This window comes from Scedosporium apiospermum, assembly GCF_000732125.1.
Source record: "Scedosporium apiospermum strain IHEM 14462 chromosome Unknown SEQ_SAPIO_0165, whole genome shotgun sequence".
In the NCBI taxonomy this organism is placed as follows: Eukaryota; Fungi; Ascomycota; class Sordariomycetes; order Microascales; family Microascaceae; genus Scedosporium; species Scedosporium apiospermum.
In genome coordinates this window covers 853,485-875,298 of record NW_015971866.1, presented here as the reverse complement: position 1 = coordinate 875,298, position 21,814 = coordinate 853,485, and the positions used below count along the sequence as shown (strand labels likewise).

Genomic DNA, 21,814 nt, shown 5'->3' with positions numbered 1-21,814 from the left:
AAAAAAAAAAAAAAAGGCGACCACCTTTTCGAACCAGGGCGCCGTCTTGGTAGGCCTTTACATAAGCTACCTTGGGAGAGAAAGACACAAAGTAGTAAAGCAGTGAAGGAGGTTATTCTCAAAATCTAACCTTTTCCTCCTTTGATTTGCTATTTGCTCGATATTCGCATACATCAAGCTGCAGTCAATTGAGCTCGACGATATATTCAGCTAGAGCTTGTCACAAAATATATAGTTATCTAATTACATTCTTTCCTCTATATTCTACAGACATCCCTTGCCGGTGTTCTGATGTTCTGATATTCTAATATTACGCCTCCTAATCCACACTGATTGTGATGGTGATGGTATTATTCCGCCCAAGTACAAGACACTAGAAACAATAAAAACCGCTACACTCAAGGTTGCCAATTGGCAGTTTCGTTACATATGATATTCACAACCGCCTCGAGTTCCACGCCGTATAACCAAGCTCTCCTGGCTCGGGTTTCTCAACTTTTCTCGTAGTGTTGAGTTAAAAACTCATGCTCAAAAATCCCTTCCGCAGAGGGCCTCTCTTCTGGGAGCCAGCGCAAGATCTTGCGCACAAAGGTAAGGAGTAACTCCTTATCTTTCCCTTCCAGTCGTATTTCGCGTGACTCGAGGGTCTGGTCGGGAATAGGCGTGGCCGCAATCCAATTCCCTTTTTTTTTTGGGGGGGGGGGGGACATCTTCTGTTAACTCAAGAACCGCGAGATAAGCCACGGAGAGGGCCGTCTTACCTTCGCCATCCCAGTACTGGCGGCACTTCTCGCTTCGCTCCAAGAATTGCTTCGGAGGCGGCCCCATCAGAGAGACCATCTCTGCAAGATGTAGCTCATCGTTGAGATGTCCGTCTTTCACGGCGCGAAACAGACGACCGCGTTCAAACAGATCCCAGATCTATTGCAAGAGTTAGAAGGGACTGGCGAGTGGAAAAGGGGGGTGTGTGAGATGTATGCGAGACAGACCATTACTCCAACCGACCATATATCTATCTTCGAATCCCATTCCATGCCCATAATTATCTCAGGCGCTCTATAAACGCCGGGCATGACGTCCCCGTGGTGCTTCCCGTCGCCCATCCTCGCCGCACCGAAGTCGCAAATTACCGGAGCCCCATATGTGAGGGGCATCACACTGGTGCGATAAATTGTTCGATCTGGGAGAACTTTGCGAGCTGCTGGGTGTTCCTGCTCGGCCTTTTCAATTTCTGAGAATACAGAAGGGTCCGGAACGCCCAGGAGGATGTTGTTTGGTGATATGTCTGAGGAGAGTTTTAGTTTCCTAAAGTGTGGCTCACTTTTCAAGTCGTTTTACGCAACAAACGAACGTACCTGTGTGCACGACGCCGGCCTGGTGGAGGAAATCGAGGCCCAGAAGAACTAGCTGCAAGGACTGCTGTAGTAGTAGTTTGTTGAGGGCCTTTTCAGGGAAAATGTTCCGAAATTTGGTATAACTTAGGCCCAGAGGCGCGAAGACCAAGCATTGATGCGTGCCATGGGGACCAGTTATCCGAAAGTGATCCTGCACTAGACGCAGACGGTCCTTTCCAGGGTGTCCGGCAGGATCGACGGATTGAAGATACTCGGAGATAGCCACTTCGTTATCGATGTCACTGGTATCCTTCCCAGTGATGCATATTTTAAGGGCGATGAAATCATTTTTTCTAGGCACCGCGAAGGTCAGAGCCAGGATCCAGGCGAGTTGGCGAGTAACCTCAAACCCAATGCGTGACCAAGTACATACTCGAGATCACGGCAAAGCCAGATCGTAGATGCCGTGCCGAATCCGAGTTTTGAGACGACTTTATATCGCGACTGGAATACGTTCCCTAGTTGAACAGGGTAGAACCTCTCTGCTTTGTAGTTGGGGACATCCTCTTCCTCGATCCTTTCGTTTATTGGTAGCCTCTCGAAGGCATCAGCAACCGGAGGAGGGTCCCGGCCCATCGTGGCAAGACTGCGATTTGGTCTATAAAACCTTGGATTTGGAGGCAGCACTGGAGACTGGTGAACGCAGCAGCTTGACACTTTAGTGAAGAGCTGGAGAGGCAACCGTGCAGTTCTCATCATAATTGTGGCAGGTGGAATGGGTGACTGAAGTGAACGAAGTAGATGGGCCGAGAGAGCCTTGAGAGCCTAGAGCTTAGAGTCTAGAGCCTAGAGTCCAGAGACGAGACTGTACCTATTATTAGTCGAGCTAAATTTAGGGTTCTCTCTACTCTGTAGGCGCCGGGTGCGACCTGTTGCTGCTAATAGAGCCTGGCGGTGACCAGTAACATTGATGACAGTGTGAGAATTATCCGAGAATCAGCCCCGTCCTGGCGTTTGAGAGACGACCAATTGGCAACGACCACTCATCGCCTCGAGATGTTCTGGAATTCAGTCAAACAAGCGAATGATGTAGATCTCTAGTATTGTTGAATCCTTTGGAGGAGGGTGTAATCCCGAATCCCGATTCTAAGATCAATATTGGCGCCTACGAAGTGATTCCGGAAGAATCTCTCGATGGCGGAGTTCGAAGAGCTTCTCGTGCCGAATGAGAACCGACGCACCGCATCAATCCGTTGTACATCCTAGCGCCGACGGTGGGCCTCCAGGTCGCCGGAACTGGCCTATCCTGAGATATCACCATCTCAGTAGCCAGCGCTAGGCCCCGGCGCCAATGGCTGTGAACTTGTGCCCGAAGCCGAGACACTTCTCGTACGACATCGCGTCTTCCTGGCGCTTAACGAGTCCCAACTCCAAAGGGTGTGGGTTGTCATGGAACTTCGAGGACGGATGGGAAGGGCAAATACATCGTCTATAAAGACCCTCTCGATGTCCTACCATTGCCCTTCCCCCTCCGGTATTTCCACCCTCACAAACTCCCAATCCGACTTGATCCTCGTTCCTCATCTCACTTAGCCTCTTGTCCTTTTTGCTATTTTTATCATTATTCTACCATGCAGCGCACTGCGGCCCGCCTTATCAAGTACGGCGGTAGCACTCCGTTGTCCAGTCTCCCGGGCGGATTCCTTACCTCTGTTCAAGTCGCTAGTACGGCTATAGAGGAAAAGGTTAATGAAAATACCCTTCCCTGTTTGCACTTGTAAGACTTCCGCTAACTTCTAGGGAACAGTACCCCAAAGTCAAAGAGGCAAGGATCCAGTAGGTCCCATAGCGCATGATATATACCGTCGTAGAAGGTCAAAGAATCTCAAATCGGCTAATTCTTCAACGTATAGGGGTTCGTGGCCACATAAGTCGACCATGGATCCAAGCGACGAACAAGATGTCGTCACCGTCAGCTACCACACACAGTCGGGCACGCGTGTCACGTCGATCCATGCCCACGAGGATAGCACGTGGAAGGAATTTCCGTCTCGGAATGCCTATAAAGGCAAATGAATGATTGGTGATGACTGATATGGGGCTTCCTATCCAAGGAGTATCCAAGGAGCGCATTGATCTGCTACTTATGAGTGTGGGTTTGGGACTATTGTGGGGTTGCTGAGAATGGCCGGCGTGGATAATCGTGAGCAGGAGGACGGATGTCGGGCCATACAGCGGTATAGTGGATAACGTTGGGGGAGGAATATATCCATTGGTCAAATCACTTACACTTGGCCATCGACGTGCTGGCAGCAACATGCATTGACGTTACGACAATTAGTCATGCTAAGACGCAGAGTTGGCCTCCTATCACGAGCGGTGCTTCGGAGAAAATCGAATTTTGACGAAGTTGATACTGGAAATTTTCCAGTGCTAGTCCTTCAGAGGTTTGCCAATCCACTACTGTTTTCTCACGATTTCTCCTCTGCCGTAGTCCACGGGGGGTAACAGTCGATTGCACAACGTGCTGTCGAAGGCCCCAGATGCATTGAGCCGGAGCAGGGTTGCTGCCTCTCCCTCTTCTTGTACCATGCCAGAAGTTAGAAGCCATGGAGCTGGATGAATCAACATCAGCTTCAGCCTCACCATGCCCGCACAAAGTCAAGAAACAAAACACCCCTTAAAGGCCAGTTTCAAACAGAACTCGAATACTCGCTCATCCATAAAATAGTCTACAAAAGGAATCTCATATCTAACAGTTGCTATGCCTAATCCCGTCATGTCCTATACGCCTCCCCCTAAAAAAAGATAACAAATGATGAGAAAGTCGAATCAGAATGGCCGTTGAAAAGCGTAGTCTCTCAAACATTCATCCTCACACCAAGCGGCTCTCGCTTCACCGCATCAACCAGAAACCTTGACTTGTCGTCCCCAATCTTCCGCCTAAACATATCAAGGTCCTTCAGCAGCGCCTTCATATCCTCACCCATATCCTCATCCTCATCGCTTTCATGGAGTGTCCCAGACGAGTATCCATCATCATCGTAGTCATCGTCGTCGTGTTCGTCCCCTTGGCCCGGCGCATTCCGCGCATTCTCCTTGTCTTCCGTGTCAACAAGGCCGGCGGCCTTCTCGTCATCGGGGTCTGGCGAAGTAACAGTCACGGGTGGGATGGGGTTCTTGATGCTCTCGAGCGCAAGCTTGAGGTGCAACCTCAAGGCCTCGTTCTCCGTCTGCAAGCTCCTGATCTTGCCCTCGGCCACCAGCGTCTTCTCCTCCATCATGCGCTGCATCACGGCCACGCGGTTCTGGTACTCCTCGAGCCTCTCCTCCTGATCCTTGACGTCCTTCTCGCGCCGCCTGGAATCCGAAACAGCCAGCTGCAACGTGCGGATCTCCTCCGCCATGGCGGCGATCTGCGCGTCACGCTCAGCCGTGGTGATGTGATCCTGGTTGACGACGGCGCGGGTGCGGATCCTCTTGGCCTGGTCAGCGTACCGTAGCGTCGAGAGCGTCTCGTCGTAGTCCGAGGGCGCGATGCAGGCAATCATGGCCGTCTTGCTGTTTCCGCCCAGCGAATCCTTGAGCAGCCAGGTGAGGATCGAGTCACGGTAGGGGACCACGTCGCGGCGCTTTCCTCCACGATGCTGCTTTGGGTCGGCGAGGGCGGCGATGACTCTCCCCAGCGTCGTGAGTGACTTGTTGATGTTGCTACCTTCTCGGAGTCGGACACCCGTCGCTTCCGTCGACTTTGCGCGCTCACTGCCGGCGAGATCCACCAGCCTGATGCGTGAGCTCCGTTCGGTCGTCTCGTCCGTCTCCATGTCGTGGTGAATCTGCTTGAGCATAATGGTGAAGACCGCGTGACTTCGACTACTGGTATCATTCATCTTGGTGCTTGCCGTCGTCCTCGACGCGTCGCCCATCTTCATGTACCGGAGAATTTCGTTGATGTTCCTCACGGGGACTTCGGTCAGGTCCTTGACGTAGGGACCCTCGGTCGGCGACTCGCGGATCTTGAGGTAGTAAGGGGGTTGGTTAGGCACTACGGGCACCAGCAGGTCGCGGACGTGCTCGTTGTAGACCTCAAAGTACGACACTCTTACGTTATAAGAGATGTTGGGTGTCTCGTCGTGCGCTTGTTCGATCCTCTCGAAGAGGTCCTCGCAGGTGCGAGGGATCAGGCCGGGCTGATCGGGGGTCCCCATCATGGTGTAACTCTTTCCCGAACCCGTTTGGCCGTAGGCGAAGATGCAGGTGTGGTAGCCTTCGAAGTTGTGGTCGAGGAACTCTTCGCCGAGGCTGTTGTAGATGTCTTCTTGGGTTGCGTATTCTTGCTGCTTGTTGTCGTGGCTCCAGAACGAGTTGTCAAAAGTAAATGTCTTCTCTTCGACGACCCTGCGAGACCTAGCCTTGGCCGGCGTCGTATCATCGTCTGCGGGGACGAGAAGGGTCGTCGCTTGAGTGATTGGGTTCATCCTGATTAGACATTCTGCCCTACGTTGAATCTCTGTGTTGATCGTCAGTATCGTCCAAAGCTCACCCCTATATTCCCTTGTCAATAAAAGAGACACCTACCCCTTGGGAGAAAAGCTCGAACACGGACAACCACCCTCACATTCCCACCTCCATCCATCCTCGCATGCATCGGGACAATTCCATCCCTCGACCTCAGCGAGGGAGTCGAGGCCGACGACCGTATCATTCGTGGTGATTCCCGGCTGACCGCTGCTGCTGGCATGAGTCGTGCATCAATGGACATGTCAACTAGAGCCTCGCTGATCTCTTCGATGGAATGCCGAAAGCGAAGCCTGTGAAGACTCCACATCCGCTGCGAACAATAAAACGGGGGGCCTGGGTGACGCTTATATTGAAAGGTACTCTGGGCCTTGTGGATCCCATTGCGGCGAGAGCGAGCCTACCCTGGAACGATCTAGGTCGAATCTGTTTACATTAGCGGGGCGAGAGCATTTTGATTGCGTGGGAAGCTGTGGTTGGCAGTTGGCACGGCGATCGGAGAATTGACCGCAAGCTGGTCAAGATTTGGAGGGATTTAATTGGCTAAAGAATGCTAAAGCTGTCAACAGCTGTTAGCGGCTGGAGAATCATGTTAGTCAGCGTCCGGAAATTTCTCCTCTCCTCATTTTTTTTTTTGATGCAATATTTGAATGAGAAATTTGTCATGAAATTAATTCTCAAAATAAAAATCCAATAAAATGATCATATCGGAATTATCCAGCTGGCAGCTGCCGATTTGAGACGCGACCTGCAACGCGTTGTTTTCTTCCGCATTAAAGTTGACAACCGATCCATCCCATCCCAATCCCAGCACAGCACCTGCACCGGCACAGCTCAAAGCGGGAAACGTCATTTTATCAAACGTCGCCTTTTAATTTTTCTCATTTCCTTTTTCCTTTTTTTTTCCTTCTTTTTTTTTTGTCTCTTATTTATCGGTTGAAATTCTTTTCGCATCGAATACCTCCTCCCTCTCAAGTGCGCGCAAAAGAGGAGAAGCATCTCCACACTTCGCAACATCTCGAAACGTATCAAAAAAGGAGCGGCGCGTACCGAGAAATATTCCTCCTTCGCCCCTCCCCCCATTCTGACCAAGCCAAGAAACATCCGAACAATAAGACACGGTCGCAAATCCCCCTGTCTTGAAACACACATAAAGATCGAAGCCTAAACCACCCAATGGCCCCAACCACCGAAGAGCCCAAGAAGAGAGGAAGGGGCCGTCCGCCCAAGAACGGCGTCGCGGCCGTCAAGAAGGCCTACGTCCCCACCGGCCGGCCCAGGGGTCGACCCAAGGGAAGCGGCGGCGGCAGTGTGACGAAGCCCACGTACGTGCCCACGGGCAGGCCGCGCGGCCGACCCAAGGGCAGCGGCAAGAAGAAGACGACCACCACCACCACCACGGCGACTAGTGCGAAGGCGACTGCCGCCGCTGCTGCTGCGCTCGAGGCTGCTGAGGAGGCTGCGGCGGTGAAGGCGAAGAAGGCGGCCAACGACGGGTCGCGCGCAGCTAGGGCCGGCGCGAGGGCCGGCGGGAGGAGTGCGACGCGCGGTAAGCCCGTGGAAGAGGAGGAAGAGGAGGAGGAGGCTGAGGCTGAGGAGGAGGTTGAGGGTAGTGATGGCGAGAACGAGGATGACTCTGGTTAGTTTTCCTAACCCCTTGGTTCTTTATCTCTCTGTTCCCGTGTCCCGCGTCTCTTCCCCCCTTTTGTGTGCGTATACTCTTCTTTTGTGTCGCGGTTCTTCACCTACTCTTACCTCCCGCATCTTGGAACTCTTTTCCCCGAGCATGGGGCTGTAGAGCTAGAGTGGCTCTTGTTTCAATGTCGAATGCGTTGCGCCTCACTACCTTTTGGTTCCCCCTCCAAGGAACAAGAAGAAGAACACTACGCTCAGACAATGCACTATATTACAGAAAAGGAAGAGAGCAAGCTCGCTGATAACGCGGAAAAGGATGATGCCATAGCGAGAGAAACGCCGCCGACTGCGACACCGAGAAGGTGGTTCCCCTTTTCACTCGGATCGTCGAGAAAAGCGCAATAACAGACGGCGGATCCTCTTTCCTCTCGCGACTGTTTACGTACCTCGAGTTTTTCTAGGAGTTGTTTCTTTTTTTTTTTTTTTTTTTTAAAAAAAATGGGAGAAAAAATGAAGGAAAAAAAATCCGGGACGATTTCAGACGGGTTATTCCCTGTTTTTTTCTTTACTTGGCAATCAGTGGCTTTTTCGGGTTGTAACAATTCAAGGTGTTTTGCTCGGCTGGAACTACTTTTTGGGATGGGTTGGGAGAAATTCGGGCAGGGCGAGTTTGGGGACGTCAGGGTCTCGACGTCTTTAAGTTGGGGGCTCGGCATTGGGGAAGGCAGTGCCAGTCTGGTGTTCCTCGTTACTATCTCGCTTTTTTTCTTTTTTTTTTTTGATGTTTTAACATTTAACAATCAAGGTACATTGATTCCTATTACTGATAGTATGCTCTAATGTGACAGCCCCAGAGGGTAACTACGCGTTGTGCGGGATTCCACGTCCGAGTTCGACCATCATATCGTCATTGCCATTATCATCATCATCGTTATAAAAGCGTTTTCTCCGCGTAAGTGACGGCCAAAAACTGAGAGCTCCCGCTTCCACTGTTCTCTGGGGACACGAACATCATCAAATACCGCATGATAGATTACTCGCGCTTCCACTCCTCGAATTCTGTTTCCAAGTGCTCTCTCAAGCTCTTGAAGTGGTTTTTGAAGTTCCTGCCACACCTCCAACACACCATATCCCGACGCAGATACTGCTCTCTCCCGGGATGTAACCTCGGATCGTCATCAGCCAGAGGGAAATCGGCGAGCTCAACGAAGAAAGGCGTGTTAAACGAGTTGTAATGTCTCCGATGCTTCAGACATGGCGAGAACATGTCCCTCGAGAGCACGTGGACGTGTAAGTGGTTCATGCTCGGATGCGCATGAATGCCAACCTTGACTTCGGCCTCCCAGTCGCGCCCGGGAGGTAGCTCCTCATCGTCCCCCTCCAGCTCCACCTCGCCATCCAGAACAGCCTGGCGCCGCGCCTCGGCCGCGCTCTCGGCGCCGAAGCGTCTCTGGAGCTCCTTGGCCACGAAACCCTTGAGCTTGGCGGCCTCGACTTTCACAGCCGTTAGGAAGGCCGGGTCGAGGAATGCGTCAAAGGGATGCTGGTCGCTGAAGGTGGCTTTTCGGGGGAGGAGGAGAGTGTGGACACTGGCTTTCGGGTAGAGGTCGTGTACGGCGACGAAGTCGTCGGTGTAGTAGATGACGCGGGTGGAGGGGAATGTCTCGGGGTGTTGGAGGTAGGCGCCGAGACCGTCCCGGCTGATGCCGCCCCAGCGTCTAGCGATGGCAGCGGTCGGGGATGGAGAGGGTGGGGGAGGACGTTTTGGTTTTGGGGCCATCAACTCCTCGACTGTGTTGTAGACTGTGGTCAGTTTTGGTCGGAGGTTGTAGCTCTCAATTTAGGGGGGGTAGTAGTCCATACATGCATTAGCTGCCGGCTTGGGTGCGTCCTCGGCCGGTGGTTCCAGTTCCGGTTCTGGTTCGCCCGGTTTTCTAGGAGCCATGGTGGAATAGCGTGCTGCGGTGGCTCTCCTGTATCCTGCGGCTAGGCTGCGTCGACAAGACATCCAGATCAAACTTGACGCATCGCGAAGCACGAGCGGGCGGTGCGGTTTAGGCGGCGTCGATGCAGCTCAGAGCTTGTGCGGGCCCCTGACGAACCCCACTTCAGAGCTCGGAGCTCTCAAATGCTCTGACATGGAGGGGCGATCAGGTGCTTAGCTGTAATTGTCGGTGCAAGTTTACAAGGCGCTGGGCACTGACCAAGGTGACTGACCGACTGTAAGGCAGGGGTCCTGGTGGGAATTGAAGCTTAAATCCTCGGGCTCAGAGATGCGAGCACTGAGCTTGCCATCAACTCAAGTCGTCCCAGATCCAGGAATGTTCCTTTCTCGTTTTCTCGCCCCCCTAGCCGGAGGACAAAGACAGAATCCAGCCCAGTTTTGGGGTCCTATAATTGGAATTATTGATAGCGTCCAACCGTTCTATCGATGGCCTGCCGTAAAGTACGGAGTAGACCAACGCGTCAGTACTCTACGATTTACTGTACAACTTGTGTACAAAAGGTACGAAGTACCACTCATATCTGGATGAGGTCATTCATGCACTTCGCAGAACGACAAACATTTGCAGCATCGAGTCATCGACCCTTCATAGATTAAGAAGTCGATTCGTTTGATGCAACCTGCCAAGCAGATTGAGCCATCATCTCACAATCTATCCACGGGCACAAGAAACAGCAGCACCCTCGCTGGATTTCTGGATTTTCTCTGAACAAATATTCGTCTATAAAACTTCATGATGCTGCCGACATTCCGACACTAGGGAGCATAAAATCCGAGCTAAACCTTATCAACCAGTGCTGCAGCTTCATGAACTCTGGTGCTGTGGGGGACCTTTGTACTGCGTCCCTCATCTGTCATACTTGACTAACAGAGACCATTTGGACCCCACGAAGACGGAACGGAACAGCACGGCGAGGTTGGCAAGGTTGGCAAGGTTAGCAACGGCACGAAGTAGTTCGATCGATCTGGGACCCTCCTTCCGACTTTGTACGAGCATTGGATGATCTTTGCAATGTATCATTGCTATCATTGCTATCATTGCTTGCCTTAGGCCAGCCTCAATTGTTCAGCTTGACTTGGACTGGGACAGTCCCACTTTGACTGTTCCACTGTTCCACTATCAATTCCCACCGACGTCATCAGCCAATTCTCCATTAAAACCCCTCCGCCCACTTCAACAGCCAAAGCCTCCAGACAACACTTGCACCTGCACCATATGGATTCGAATCTCACCAGTCAGTCATTCCATATACATGTCCGCAGTGATACCACGTCCACCGAAGCCATGGTAGAGGTCGCAGATACCGAAAAGCATGTCACCTTTGACGATGACGATGATGACAACCAGAGCTTGAGCTCTATCTCGAGCGAGGATCATGAGCACGGCGAGCTTGAGGTATGTACATAACTCGATATACGGCTGTGGCCTGCACCTCCACCGAATATCTTTTAATTGAGCTACCTCCACCCCATGGAAGAGTCTCTGAGACTTACTAGTGGCAAATCTGCTTATATAGGTCACCTTCGATGCCGGAAAAACCCATCGCCGAAAGAGCTCCATAGACGTCCTCCACGTCGCCATGCCCGCCTGGAAACAGCCCAAGCAGCAGACAAGCTGCATCGTGCATCACCTCCTCCAGGGCCAGCAGCGGGATCTAATGTCCGCGAGCTCTTTGCTCGACGAAGAAGCCGAGCCCTCTATCCGCCAGCCGTCATCGTCCACTGCATCACAATCCGCCTTTGACCACCACCTTGCCCCTGTTCAAGAAGTCCCTAGCCCACCCGAGAGCGAGGAGGCCGCTACTTTGACTCCGCAGATGACTCGCTATGGACGAGTCAAGCCGCGAGCTCTTTCCACTGGTAATATAGGCCAACCAGATGAGATGGCATGGGCGAACCAGACCGGCCACACCGTTATATCCTGCGACGACATTGATACTAATAACATACCTTCCGTTGCCACACCTCCCGATCAAGCGGCCCTAAATAGCCGCCTCCTGACTAAGAGACAGCTGAGTGACATGGCCTGGGGTGTTCGAGAGCTCAGTCGACGCCTGAGCACCCTTCGCCTGAAGCCCAAGGTTAGGAGCCTGTTTATTCTCACCAAAATCCACGACAAGGACCTGATTCCCAAGACGAGGGAGCTCACCCTGTGGCTTCTCTCGCCGGAGAGGGAACGGCGGTATGCAGTATATGTGGAGGATAAGCTAAAGGACAGCAAACGATTCGACGCCGACGGTCTCATACGCTCGGTTGCCAAGGAGTACGCCGCAAAGACGGGAATGGACGAAGCAACCTGCATCGAAAAAGTCAGCAAGCAGCTACGATATTGGAACACGAACCTTTGCCTTTTCAAACCCCACTCGATCGATTTCATCATTACCCTGGGCGGCGACGGAACCGTCCTGTACGCCAGCTGGCTTTTCCAGAGCATTGTACCTCCCGTCATCAGCTTCTCCCTTGGGAGCCTCGGCTTCCTTACCAAGTTCGACTTCGCCCACTACGATGACATCCTCACAACAGCCTTCGTGAAGGGTGTCAGCGTGAGCTTAAGGCTACGATTCGAGAGCACCGTTATGCGCAGCATCAAGAGGAAGCCAATCACCGACGACCCTGACCATCCGGACGAGACTGAGGAAGAATTCAACAGGAGGAGAGATCTTATTGAGGAACTCATTGGTGAAGAGAATGACGACGAGCATACACATCGCCCTGACGGCAAGACTTTTGAGGTCCTCAATGAAATCGTCGTAGATCGCGGTCCGAATCCAAGTGAGTATACCGAACTGCAATTGCATGCCCTTTTGTCATATTTTCATAAAAAAAGTAGTTTTGTTCTAACCCACCCCTCACTCCCAACAGCTCTCTCCAGCCTCGACCTCTTCGGCGACGACGAACACTTCACATCCATCCTCGCCGACGGCATCTGCGTCTCCACCCCCACCGGCTCAACCGCCTACAACCTCGCCGCCGGCGGCTCCCTCTGCCACCCCGAAAACCCAATCATGCTCGTCACTTCCATCTGTCCCCACACCCTCTCCTTCCGCCCCATCATCCTCCCCGACACCATCGTCCTGCGCATCGGCGTCCCCTACGACTCCCGCACGAGCTCCTGGGCCAGCTTCGACGGCCGCGAGCGCGTCGAGCTCCATCCCGGCGACTACGTTACCATTAGCGCGAGCCGGTACCCCTTTGCTACGGTGCAGTCCGAAGGAAGGAGAAGCGAGGATTGGATTAAGAGTATTAGTGGGAAGTTGGGGTGGAATACGAGGCAGAAGCAGAAGCGGTTTCAGGAGTGGGAGAAGGGTGGGAAATGAAGAGGAAAAAAGTTTTTGGTTATTTTTCGTTTCTTCTCCTTTTTGCTTTCGCTCTTTTTCCCTTTCTCCCTTTTGATTTAAAACACACACACACACACACACACACACACACACATATATCTATATATAACTAGATGATGGGCTGCAGGGTCATGATACTTACTGATTTTCCTTCTGGTGCAAAAGGAGGGATGGCTGGTTTGGGAGGGGACAATACTTGAGAATGCTTTTGCTAGCTTGTCGTACTTTACCTGCATACAGGACCCAATACTCTTCTTATATAAAGGAGTAGATATCAACAGGCCTTAGGCTCTATAACCTTGCAGCTGGATGTGTGAGTTCTGGTGCTACAAAAATCATGTTTACCTTGTAGGGATCTATCTTTAAGTGTATGTACGGACGGACAGAACACCACTTCCTTGTACTTGTTTGTCTAGACAAACAGAAGATGCTCTTTGCCATCGATCATAGACATTACAAGCTTCACAGGATACAAATCACTCACAGCCCACAGCAAGCTCTTTCACTTAAGAATTGCTTTTGTTTAGGTGGCACAGTTTTTTGATTTCAACATCATGTTTGTTTTCTTCCCTACTCATGTCGAACAAAGGCTAACAAGGCGCTCTCTCTAGGGAGAAAGACCATCAACATACCACTTGGTTGTCGGTGTTCAACCCAGCTAGCACAGGGTTCTGCAGTGTCTGGGAGCAGCGAATGCACTAGCATTATCGCTGGCCAAAAGATTCCTTCGATAAGGTGGCTGCCTGCTGTCTTGTGGTGTCTCAATTTCGTGAGTTGAAGATTGCAGGCTTTTCATTCCAACAATGCTGGATGTCCCTTTCCGACAGAGAAACTTTTGGTTCTAGAGAGGATCTTTGTGTGTTCGAGTCCAAGCGACCTCCCTAGCCAGAAACAAACAACCATAGTGACTCGGCCGAAAAGAGGCTTCGGAGCCCCCATCCTGGCGTGGCCACAACACCTCTCCTCAAGCTGAAACACGGCTTAGGGACCAAAACTCGTCGTCCACTCTCTCTCGTCATTCATTCATAATTCAGGCTGGAGCTTTCAAGCTACCATAGGGCCTGTCTATCTCCGCTTATAAAAGTGCGGATTTCTTTCTTCCCCTGCAACCTCCTCATTCATTATCGCAAAAGAAACAGGACCAAGAGCATGTAAAGTTGGGGGATAATGGGGGTAGGGGAAGAGTGGGGCTAAACGGGGGTTATCCAGTGTAATGTCGTTTGGGGGGTAGTGTGTTTCGGTGATGGGAGGTGGAGGGATGGGGTAAATGGTATTAAACAACAAGAGGTGCGATGCGTGGCGTCGATGCGGCCGATCGACTGTGAGCGGGACAACACGGAGTGACAGAGAGAGATGTAAGAGTCGGGATAAGGGGGGGCTCTCCAGGCAGTGTGAGGTCTGCAGTCGCGACGAAAAGGATATCAAAGTACTGCCGGTACCCGAATAACGAGTGCTCCGCAGAAAGACAAGGTGCCAAGTAGAGAGCTGTCCTCCGTCGTCATCCCGTGCACAGTAGAAAAATGCCCGTTCTGGACAGCCTTTTTACATATCCATAGAGTCGGCGCCGTTGGCGAAGTTGAAAGCACCAGTCTGTCCGCCGGCAGCACCTCCGTTTGTGCCGAAGCCAAAGGTTCCACCATTCTGGCCGGCCTGACCCATCTCGTCGGCACCCTCGTCCTCGTCGGAGAAGTACTTCTCGATAATGTTGTACGCCTTCATGTAAATTTCCTCGTTGGCGTTGTTCTGGCACTCGTGGATCTTCTCCATTCCTCCGCACTCTTCGATGAAGAGAGCGTAGCGGTTGATGGCTTCTGGTCCACCCGAGGCTTGCTTGTCGAGATCTCCAACCTTGAGGATGTTCTCGAGACCATCGAGAGCGACTTGGATGATCTTATTATCGGGGCAGGCGAGAAGGTCGCAAAGAGGGCGGATGCATCCCTGAGACACGAGGTAGCGGATCTGCTCAGGCTTCTGAAGGCCACCAGAGGTCGCGTTGCTAATGGCCCAGCAGGCTTCCTTGCGGGTCTTTAGGTCACCATTCTGAAGGAGGTGGATGAGGGGCGGCACAATGTTAGCCTCGATGACGGCCTGAATCTGGCTCGAGTTACCGGCGGTAATGTTCGAGATAGTCCAGCACGCCTCCTTGCGGATGCCATCCTTGTTGGAGCTCAGAAGGGCAAGAAGACAGGGAAGGGCTCCGCAGTTAATGATGACCTGAGTCTGGACATCATCGCCAGTAACGATGTTACCAACCGATCGAAGGGCAGGGGTCTGAACCGATGTGGACGCGTGCATCAACAGCTCGACGAGGCGGCGGGGGATGCCAGCCTCGATAACAGCCTGGATCTTATCGTTGGAACCGTCAGAAAGATAGCTGATCGCCCAGCAGGCGTCAATAAGAACCTCATCATCGAGGGAGTAGACAAGCTTGGCGAGGACAGGGAGGGCAGGAGAGATCTAAAGCACGAATGTTAGTTAATATGGGCCTAAGATGAAAGGTAGGAAAGGGATAGAACGAACAGTAGCCCAGTCAGGCTGGGGAGCCTTGCCACGGCAGAAGTTACTCAAAGTCCATGTAGCGTTTCGCAGCATGCTAAGCTTGCGGCTATCTCCAAGGAGGGCCAGAAGAGGCTTGAGAGCGCCACAGGTCAAGACATAGTCGCGACAGTGGGGGCTGTCACCAGCAATGTTGCCCAGAGCCCAGACGGCTTGCTCGCGGACGTCGGGCTCGGGGCTCGAAAGGAGCTCGACGAAGATGGGAACGGCACCGGCTTCGATAACGACTTGGGTCTGGGTCGCCGAGCCGGAGGCGATATTGGTCAAGGCCCAGGCAGCCTCGAACTGGACGAGGGTGTGAGGCGAGCGAAGGAATTCGACGAAGCGGGAGACGACGCCAGTCTTGATAACCTCCTCGATCGGGGGATTGCGCTCTTTGGAAAGTAGCTTTCGGAATTTCGTGGTGGCCTTGATCTGTTGGTCGATCTCGTTGGAGAAAACGCCAGCGACCATCTGCGGGAGGTCCTCATTGAGCTAAAGATTTGGCCATGTTAGCATTTCGAGTGAAAAAGGAAAAGAAGATACAGATGCAAATCAAGGAAGGGGAAGAATGGGCAAAGGCTATAGGCTTGTGGCCTATGACCGGAGAGCAGGGTAAAGAGGGGGAAGGGAGAAGACTGGTCTCCGAGAAGGCTACACAGAGCCCTGTTGGATGCGAGGTGGAGCACAACGCTGGGGGAGGACAGATTGAAGATGCATGGGGCCCCCAGGGGGTTGCCATCAAGTGGAGGTGGTTTCAACGGGGGGTTGTCTTTCGAGGGTCTCAAATGTATGGTGGGGTTGTTTTTGGTGAAGCGGCCTTGGCGGGGATCAAGAACGCATCCCACCAGAGAATAAAGCTTCCCCCGCTTTCACGCATCGATTCCCGCAAAAGCCAGGATGAGGGTACGTGGTGCAGTGCAAAGGGATGATGGATTTTGGGATAAAAATAGAGGGGCGTCACCGAGACTCGGTCGACGGCTGGCGACAGGCCATAGGCATGTGCGAGGAATCAGAGAATCAACAGAAATGCGAGAGCTTACCTGGGACTCGGTGGGCGCAGTCTCATCATCGCTATCTGGCGCGGCACCAAGCGAGGCACCGAGACGCTCGCCAGTTCCGATGCCTCTTCTCTTGGCCAAGTTCTCTTCACGCTTGGACTTTCGGATCTCGACTTGTTGCTCTTCACGTCGGCGGCGGAGCTCTTCAGGCTTGAAGGCGCCCTTCGCCTTGAACTGAGTCCGACGATGTTCGGGAATGTATCGATCAGCCATGGTTGTTGCTGAGCGGGATATCGTTGAAGGAAAATTAATTCAGAGGTTTGTTGGTGGGAAAGGAGAAGTGGATGTCGCGGAGCGCCGGTTCAAGGTTTTTCTTGGTATTTTCCTTGGGAAAGGAAAGGGGGGGAGTTGAAAGAATCGTGCTGATTGGACGGCGGCGACTTGGTGGGAGTTTGGCGAGGTGTGTCCTAGAGCGGGCGGGCTGTTCAGGAGGCTCGTTTTGGGGCGAAGATTATTCCGCGGAAAGTAGGAAACAAGATGTAATTAAGAAGAGTAGAAAAAGATGCTCCTCGGGTCACAGATCAAGGCAGAATGGGAATGAAGTCGGGAGAGAGATGGAGAAAAGAAAAACGTCGATGAGACGAGGAAGGAAGTAAAGGAAGGAGAGAGAAGAGAGAAGTTGAGTCGAGTGGGGAGAGAAGGAGGGACCCCAAATTTCAACACTACAAAATGGGCAGGATATTTTGTTGCAAAGTACAATTGTACTGTTTTTGTTACTGGGGAGATTTGGTGGTCCACCGTTGGTGAAGGTTTTTTTATGCCGGTTTGGGGGGCGTTGGCGGGGTATTCTTGCCTGAGGAGTGAGGAGCCAACATATGACCAAGAGTCCAAGACCAATTGATCTTGAGGGACTTTGACAATAATTAGAATCTACGAAAATCAATACTAGGCTCGAACGGTAGGACCCATAAATATTGTACAATTGTATCCTGCTGGCTTTGGTGTTTGGGTTGGTGTGTTGGAACACTCCTTCCCAGGTATCAGAGTATCCCAAGCAGAAATTGATCATGCAGCGCTCTTTCTTCTCGTTTCGCTGTACGTCGAGTCTACCACCGTCTCGTCTATTACCTGTGTATTCTCCCCAGCGTTTACTAAGTATGAAACAACATTGAAGTACGAAGTACAATTATAAGTACTGCCCGGACACTTCACTTACTGTCTTTGCTGCCACGCCTGGAAGGAAGCTTCGAGGAAGAGCGGTCAGACCTTCCAAACCATTTGACTGTGAGAACAATCCGCGAGACAGTGTGGAAGACACCATTCAGACTTCGGACTCAACCCTGATGCTGGAAAGTGACATTGGGACCACCTTTGACACTGGAGGCTCCCATTTGACAGAGTCTGGATCCACGAATCCTATGGATTGATATCTCCGAAGTCTCCATCATATGAGATTCCAGTCCCCCGCCAGTCTGACGAATCCACTGGAAGACTCAGTTTCGCACTCGCTGAATTAATGAAGCACGTGCTTCACACACTAAACAGTTTGGCATGTGTTTGTCACAGCGCTTGAGGGGAATCTTGGCTGTCCAGTCTAACATCAAGTAGTGGTGAATTGTCATTCGACTACATACGACCAATCAGCCAAGAAGATTCCTTCGAGCTCAGTCTCGGTAGATCTAGGATAGTATTTCTTAACACTATTGATGGCTCTACTGCATTGTTATAGTAGGGACGAAGTAAAAGAGAGAAAAGTGGGAGAGTGCAATCTCCACCAAGTTCTGACATCACTGGCGGGAGAGGTACTTCGCTAAGTTAGAACTTGAGGACCCCGCGCTTTGATTGTCTTTGTGGTACGTACACTACCTTTGTCCATTGAGGGTTCTGAGCTCGAGCCCAGCAATGAGGGGCTGGCAGCTGTTAAGCTGCACGCTCTTCATACTTCGTACTGTGTGCCCACATCAGGGCTGGACTTTCCAGGCCGTTTTATTTCCCCCTTCCCTTTGCTTGGCTTTTAGGCCTGTCCAGCACGTGCTTTCGCGCAGAGCACTCCAGCAGCCATCGCGACTTCCGTGTAATACAAAGCAAGGCTGGATCGCGTATCGAGTGTCGTCGTCTTGCAAGGCAGGATTGATATGGCACCTATGGCACCTCCCTCCCAAACTCTTCTGAGATCGTACGAGCCTCGCTCCTCGTAGCTCTAGTATCTCACCGCCTTATCCACGATATCCTGTAATTGACACGCACGGCTTAGCTGTCGCATCGCCTGAACCTCTGTCGCGTCTCAATCTTATCTTTCACTCATCGTTTGCGCCTGCAGTCTGCACTTCGCGTCCCAAGCCCCATCGTTCACACTCGGCGATTAATTCACCACCACTCCTTCGACGGGTGCTTGTCATTCTTCCCATTCTCTTTAGACTTTCGGCAAGGCATGCCGGAATCTTGACACGGTCCCGATGCTATGTTGAAGTGCCTATCCTACAATCAAAGAGCTGAACCACCCATCATGACTTCATCCTCGGGCTTGCCATCCTCATCGACACTTGTCCTTCCGCGGCAAATCATCCCGATATGTGACATACTTGACGAGAAAGTAGATCCGCAGCAGCTCGTCAATGTGATCGGACTTGTCAGGGACTTTCGTCCCCCCGTCGAAACCCGCGGTGCTGGTAAGTCCGCTCAACTTGATGAAGATACGAATATTCCTTGAGATTGCATTTCCGGCGAACTAATATCGACATGCTGTCGCTTAATTTTCACATAGACTGGAAGGCGTCAATTCTCCTCTTTGACCTATCGACGCAACATGGCGATGATGACTTCATCTTCACCATTTTCAGACCAAGAGATCTAATGCCAGACGTTGGCGCTGGTGATGTCGTTTACGTGCAAAGCGCTAGAGTATGTGGGATTAACGTTGTCCGTCTGTTCTGCGACTCCACGTAGCTAATCATGGCAAACAGGTTCAACGCCACGGCATGAATTCATTGTCGATATTAACTAATCGTTCTACCCGTATCCACGTCTTTCGCGCATCCCTAATCCCCAAACCCCCTGGCTGTCCCTCCCGCGCCCTTAGGACATCTAACAATACCCTGCCCAGCCAGGACGTCCTCAATTATGTCTCCGCCTTGTACTATACAATCGACAAAGGGCGAGTACCGGACGTAGCAAGCTTCCAGGAGATGGCTAAACAGGCCGTCAACGTTAAACGAAAGTACGAGCAGCTAAAAGACCTACGCCCGGGAAACTTCTACGACCTCATTGTTCGAGTCGTCCGACGGCCGTATGACCTTGGTGATTCAATCACGATCTGGGTGACCGACTACACCGAAAACCCGGCCTTCTACCATTTTTCAGAAGAAGGCTCGGAGGGGTCTGTCTATGGCGAACCTATGGGATATGCTAACACTGCATATCCGGCAACTCAGGAGAGTGCCGGCGCAGGTCCTGTAGGCAAGATGTCGATGCAGATAACTTGCTGGGAGCCTCATGCCACCGTATTGCGGACCAAAGCCAAGGCTGGCTCTTGGGTCTCCTTGCGGAATGTGCAAGTCAAATACGGGAGGAACAATGCGAATCTAGAGGGCTACTTAAGAGAGGATCGGAGAAGTCATTCCAAGGTCGGCGCCGAAGTGCTCGACCATCTAGCTGATGGCGATACTATGGACCAGCGCCTAAAGAATGCTATCCGTCGAAAGTATGTCTACGAACGCAACAAGAACCGCCAGCCTGGGAAAAATGCTGCGAACCAGAAGTTTAAAAAGCGCCGTGCAGAGGACGACGAATCAACGGCGCGGTTGAGCTGTAAGGTGCGGCGTGTAATGGAACGCGCCAACAAGATGGTAAAAGAACGGGAGAGTCAGGAAGTGCTCGACCTAAACCCTGATGGTAAGTAGGCCAGCTTTCCGTTTCTGCCACCGTTTCGTGGAATCTTACTTTCTCTTCAAAATCGCGATTCTCATTGCTCATCAGTGTCTTGCGAAAACGTCGACGTCCCCATATCGACTATTTTATCCATGGTCAAGACCGTGTATTATAACCTGTCTCTAGACGGCGTTGATAGCCCCATGAGGATACCGATCCCTTTCAATAATGCCAAGTATCGGGTTATAGCCCGAGTCACGGACTTTTTTCCCCAAAAGCTTGAAGACTTTTCATATTCCCGCAAGGTCACGGAATACGATGCTCTGTCGGGCATTTCTAGCAATGATGACGACGAAGATTCCGATGCACATGGGACTCCGGATGGCAAGAGAAGGTGGGAGTGGCGGTTCGCCCTTCAACTGGAGGACGCGTCTCCTCAGGCGCGATCGAAGCCGGAACGAGCCTGGGTCTACGTGAGCAACGCCGACGCTGAATGCCTGACGGATCTTAACGCATCGAAGTAGGTGGAAACTACCCCATCCAGAAAACCCTACCTAGGAATAAGTGTTAACGAAAAGTAGTCTTCGTTCGGACAACCAAGGTCTAGCCAACTTGCGAACACGGCTCGCCAGACTATGGGGTAACCTAGAAGAGCGCAAGCTGCAGTTGGCGAAATCATCCGAGAAGGAAACAGCCAGGACAGGGAAGAATAAGGATCAGGACGGCTTGCCACCCGATAGCTCAGACGGTGAACTATCTCAGGATCATGGACGCGGCAGTCAATCGTCTAAAAGACTTTCTGAAGCAATTAATCCGCTGGTGAACAAACCCTTCCCCTGCTGCATCCGTCAATTTGGCATCAAGGTGGCCGAAGCGGATGCTGACAAGGCAGATGCTGGAGAGGGGTTTCGTTGGGAGAGATGTTTCGGACTTTTCGGAACTAGGATCTCCCCTTTGATTTGAACTGCAGAAAGCTCGACAAGTGTCCTTTTTGTTTTCTTACCGGCGTTTAAAAGGTTCTGGGGAGGCGCAGGGTGATGGGATCATGTTCATTTGTCTTTCCCTGAAATGTATTTGATATCCTATCTAGAGAAACAGTTTTGATCAGGGGTGCTTCAGGGTGCTTCTTCAACCAAGGCAGAGGTGGAAGACATGAGAGTTGACACGAACGAAGGGCGAACGCTATCGTTTCATTCAAGCAGACATAAAAAGACTGTAAAATAGTAAAATACATCAAACACCTTCAGACTCCTATGAACTCCATTCGGCCCACCCTGCTCCCTCGTTCCGTCAAGCTCCCGTTTTTCTTATCGAGGAAGAGAACAATGGCCTCTGTAGAAGATTGGGGAATACAGTTCCGATCAACCAGCTATACAAAGGATCGCCATCTTCTTTTTTCCTTTTTTTTTTTTTTTTTTGTTCCTCATCCCTTCTTGATCCCCAATAAGAAATAGAGAGTCTGACGAAAGAGAAAAGAAAAGAAGGGCGAGTAAAAAAGAAACAAGGACGTCAAAAGACGAAAACCAAACCCATTCTCGTCCAACAAGAAAAAAAAAAAGAAAGGAAAAGGAAAGAAGGGGA

General features: G+C 51.7%; 5 protein-coding genes and 2 pseudogenes across 5 annotated transcripts; 3 read left to right on the top strand and 4 right to left on the bottom strand.

Annotated features, from left to right (window-relative positions):
- Positions 1-491: 491 nt before the first annotated feature.
- Positions 492-1,970, bottom strand: SAPIO_CDS10422 (uncharacterized protein; the record flags this gene model as incomplete). Its single annotated transcript, XM_016784009.1, has 5 exons — positions 492-682; positions 762-921; positions 990-1,285; positions 1,356-1,687; positions 1,768-1,970. 5 exons carry the CDS (start codon positions 1,968-1,970, stop codon positions 492-494), a joined length of 1,182 nt encoding a protein of 393 aa, XP_016638843.1.
- A 2,225-nt stretch (positions 1,971-4,195) lies between these two features.
- SAPIO_CDS10421 lies at positions 4,196-5,812 on the bottom strand (annotated as a pseudogene; the record flags this gene model as incomplete).
- Positions 5,813-7,028: 1,216 nt separating this feature from the next.
- SAPIO_CDS10420 lies at positions 7,029-7,496 on the top strand (annotated as a pseudogene; the record flags this gene model as incomplete).
- Positions 7,497-8,520: 1,024 nt separating this feature from the next.
- SAPIO_CDS10419 (uncharacterized protein) lies at positions 8,521-9,432 on the bottom strand (the record flags this gene model as incomplete). Its single annotated transcript, XM_016784008.1, has 2 exons — positions 8,521-9,278; positions 9,351-9,432. 2 exons carry the CDS (start codon positions 9,430-9,432, stop codon positions 8,521-8,523), a joined length of 840 nt encoding a protein of 279 aa, XP_016638842.1.
- Positions 9,433-10,777: 1,345 nt separating this feature from the next.
- Positions 10,778-12,809, top strand: SAPIO_CDS10418 (Uncharacterized protein; the record flags this gene model as incomplete). Its single annotated transcript, XM_016784007.1, has 3 exons — positions 10,778-10,888; positions 11,010-12,264; positions 12,355-12,809. The coding sequence occupies 3 exons, from the start codon at positions 10,778-10,780 to the stop codon at positions 12,807-12,809; spliced, it is 1,821 nt and encodes a 606-aa protein (XP_016638841.1).
- Positions 12,810-14,372: 1,563 nt separating this feature from the next.
- On the bottom strand, positions 14,373-16,639 carry SAPIO_CDS10417 (uncharacterized protein; the record flags this gene model as incomplete). The annotated part of the gene is made up of 3 exons (XM_016784006.1): positions 14,373-15,287; positions 15,351-15,860; positions 16,409-16,639. 3 exons carry the CDS (start codon positions 16,637-16,639, stop codon positions 14,373-14,375), a joined length of 1,656 nt encoding a protein of 551 aa, XP_016638840.1.
- A 2,233-nt stretch (positions 16,640-18,872) lies between these two features.
- SAPIO_CDS10416 (Uncharacterized protein) lies at positions 18,873-20,757 on the top strand (the record flags this gene model as incomplete). Its single annotated transcript, XM_016784005.1, has 4 exons — positions 18,873-19,035; positions 19,131-19,267; positions 19,330-20,257; positions 20,342-20,757. 4 exons carry the CDS (start codon positions 18,873-18,875, stop codon positions 20,755-20,757), a joined length of 1,644 nt encoding a protein of 547 aa, XP_016638839.1.
- Between the last annotated feature and the right edge of the window lie 1,057 nt (positions 20,758-21,814).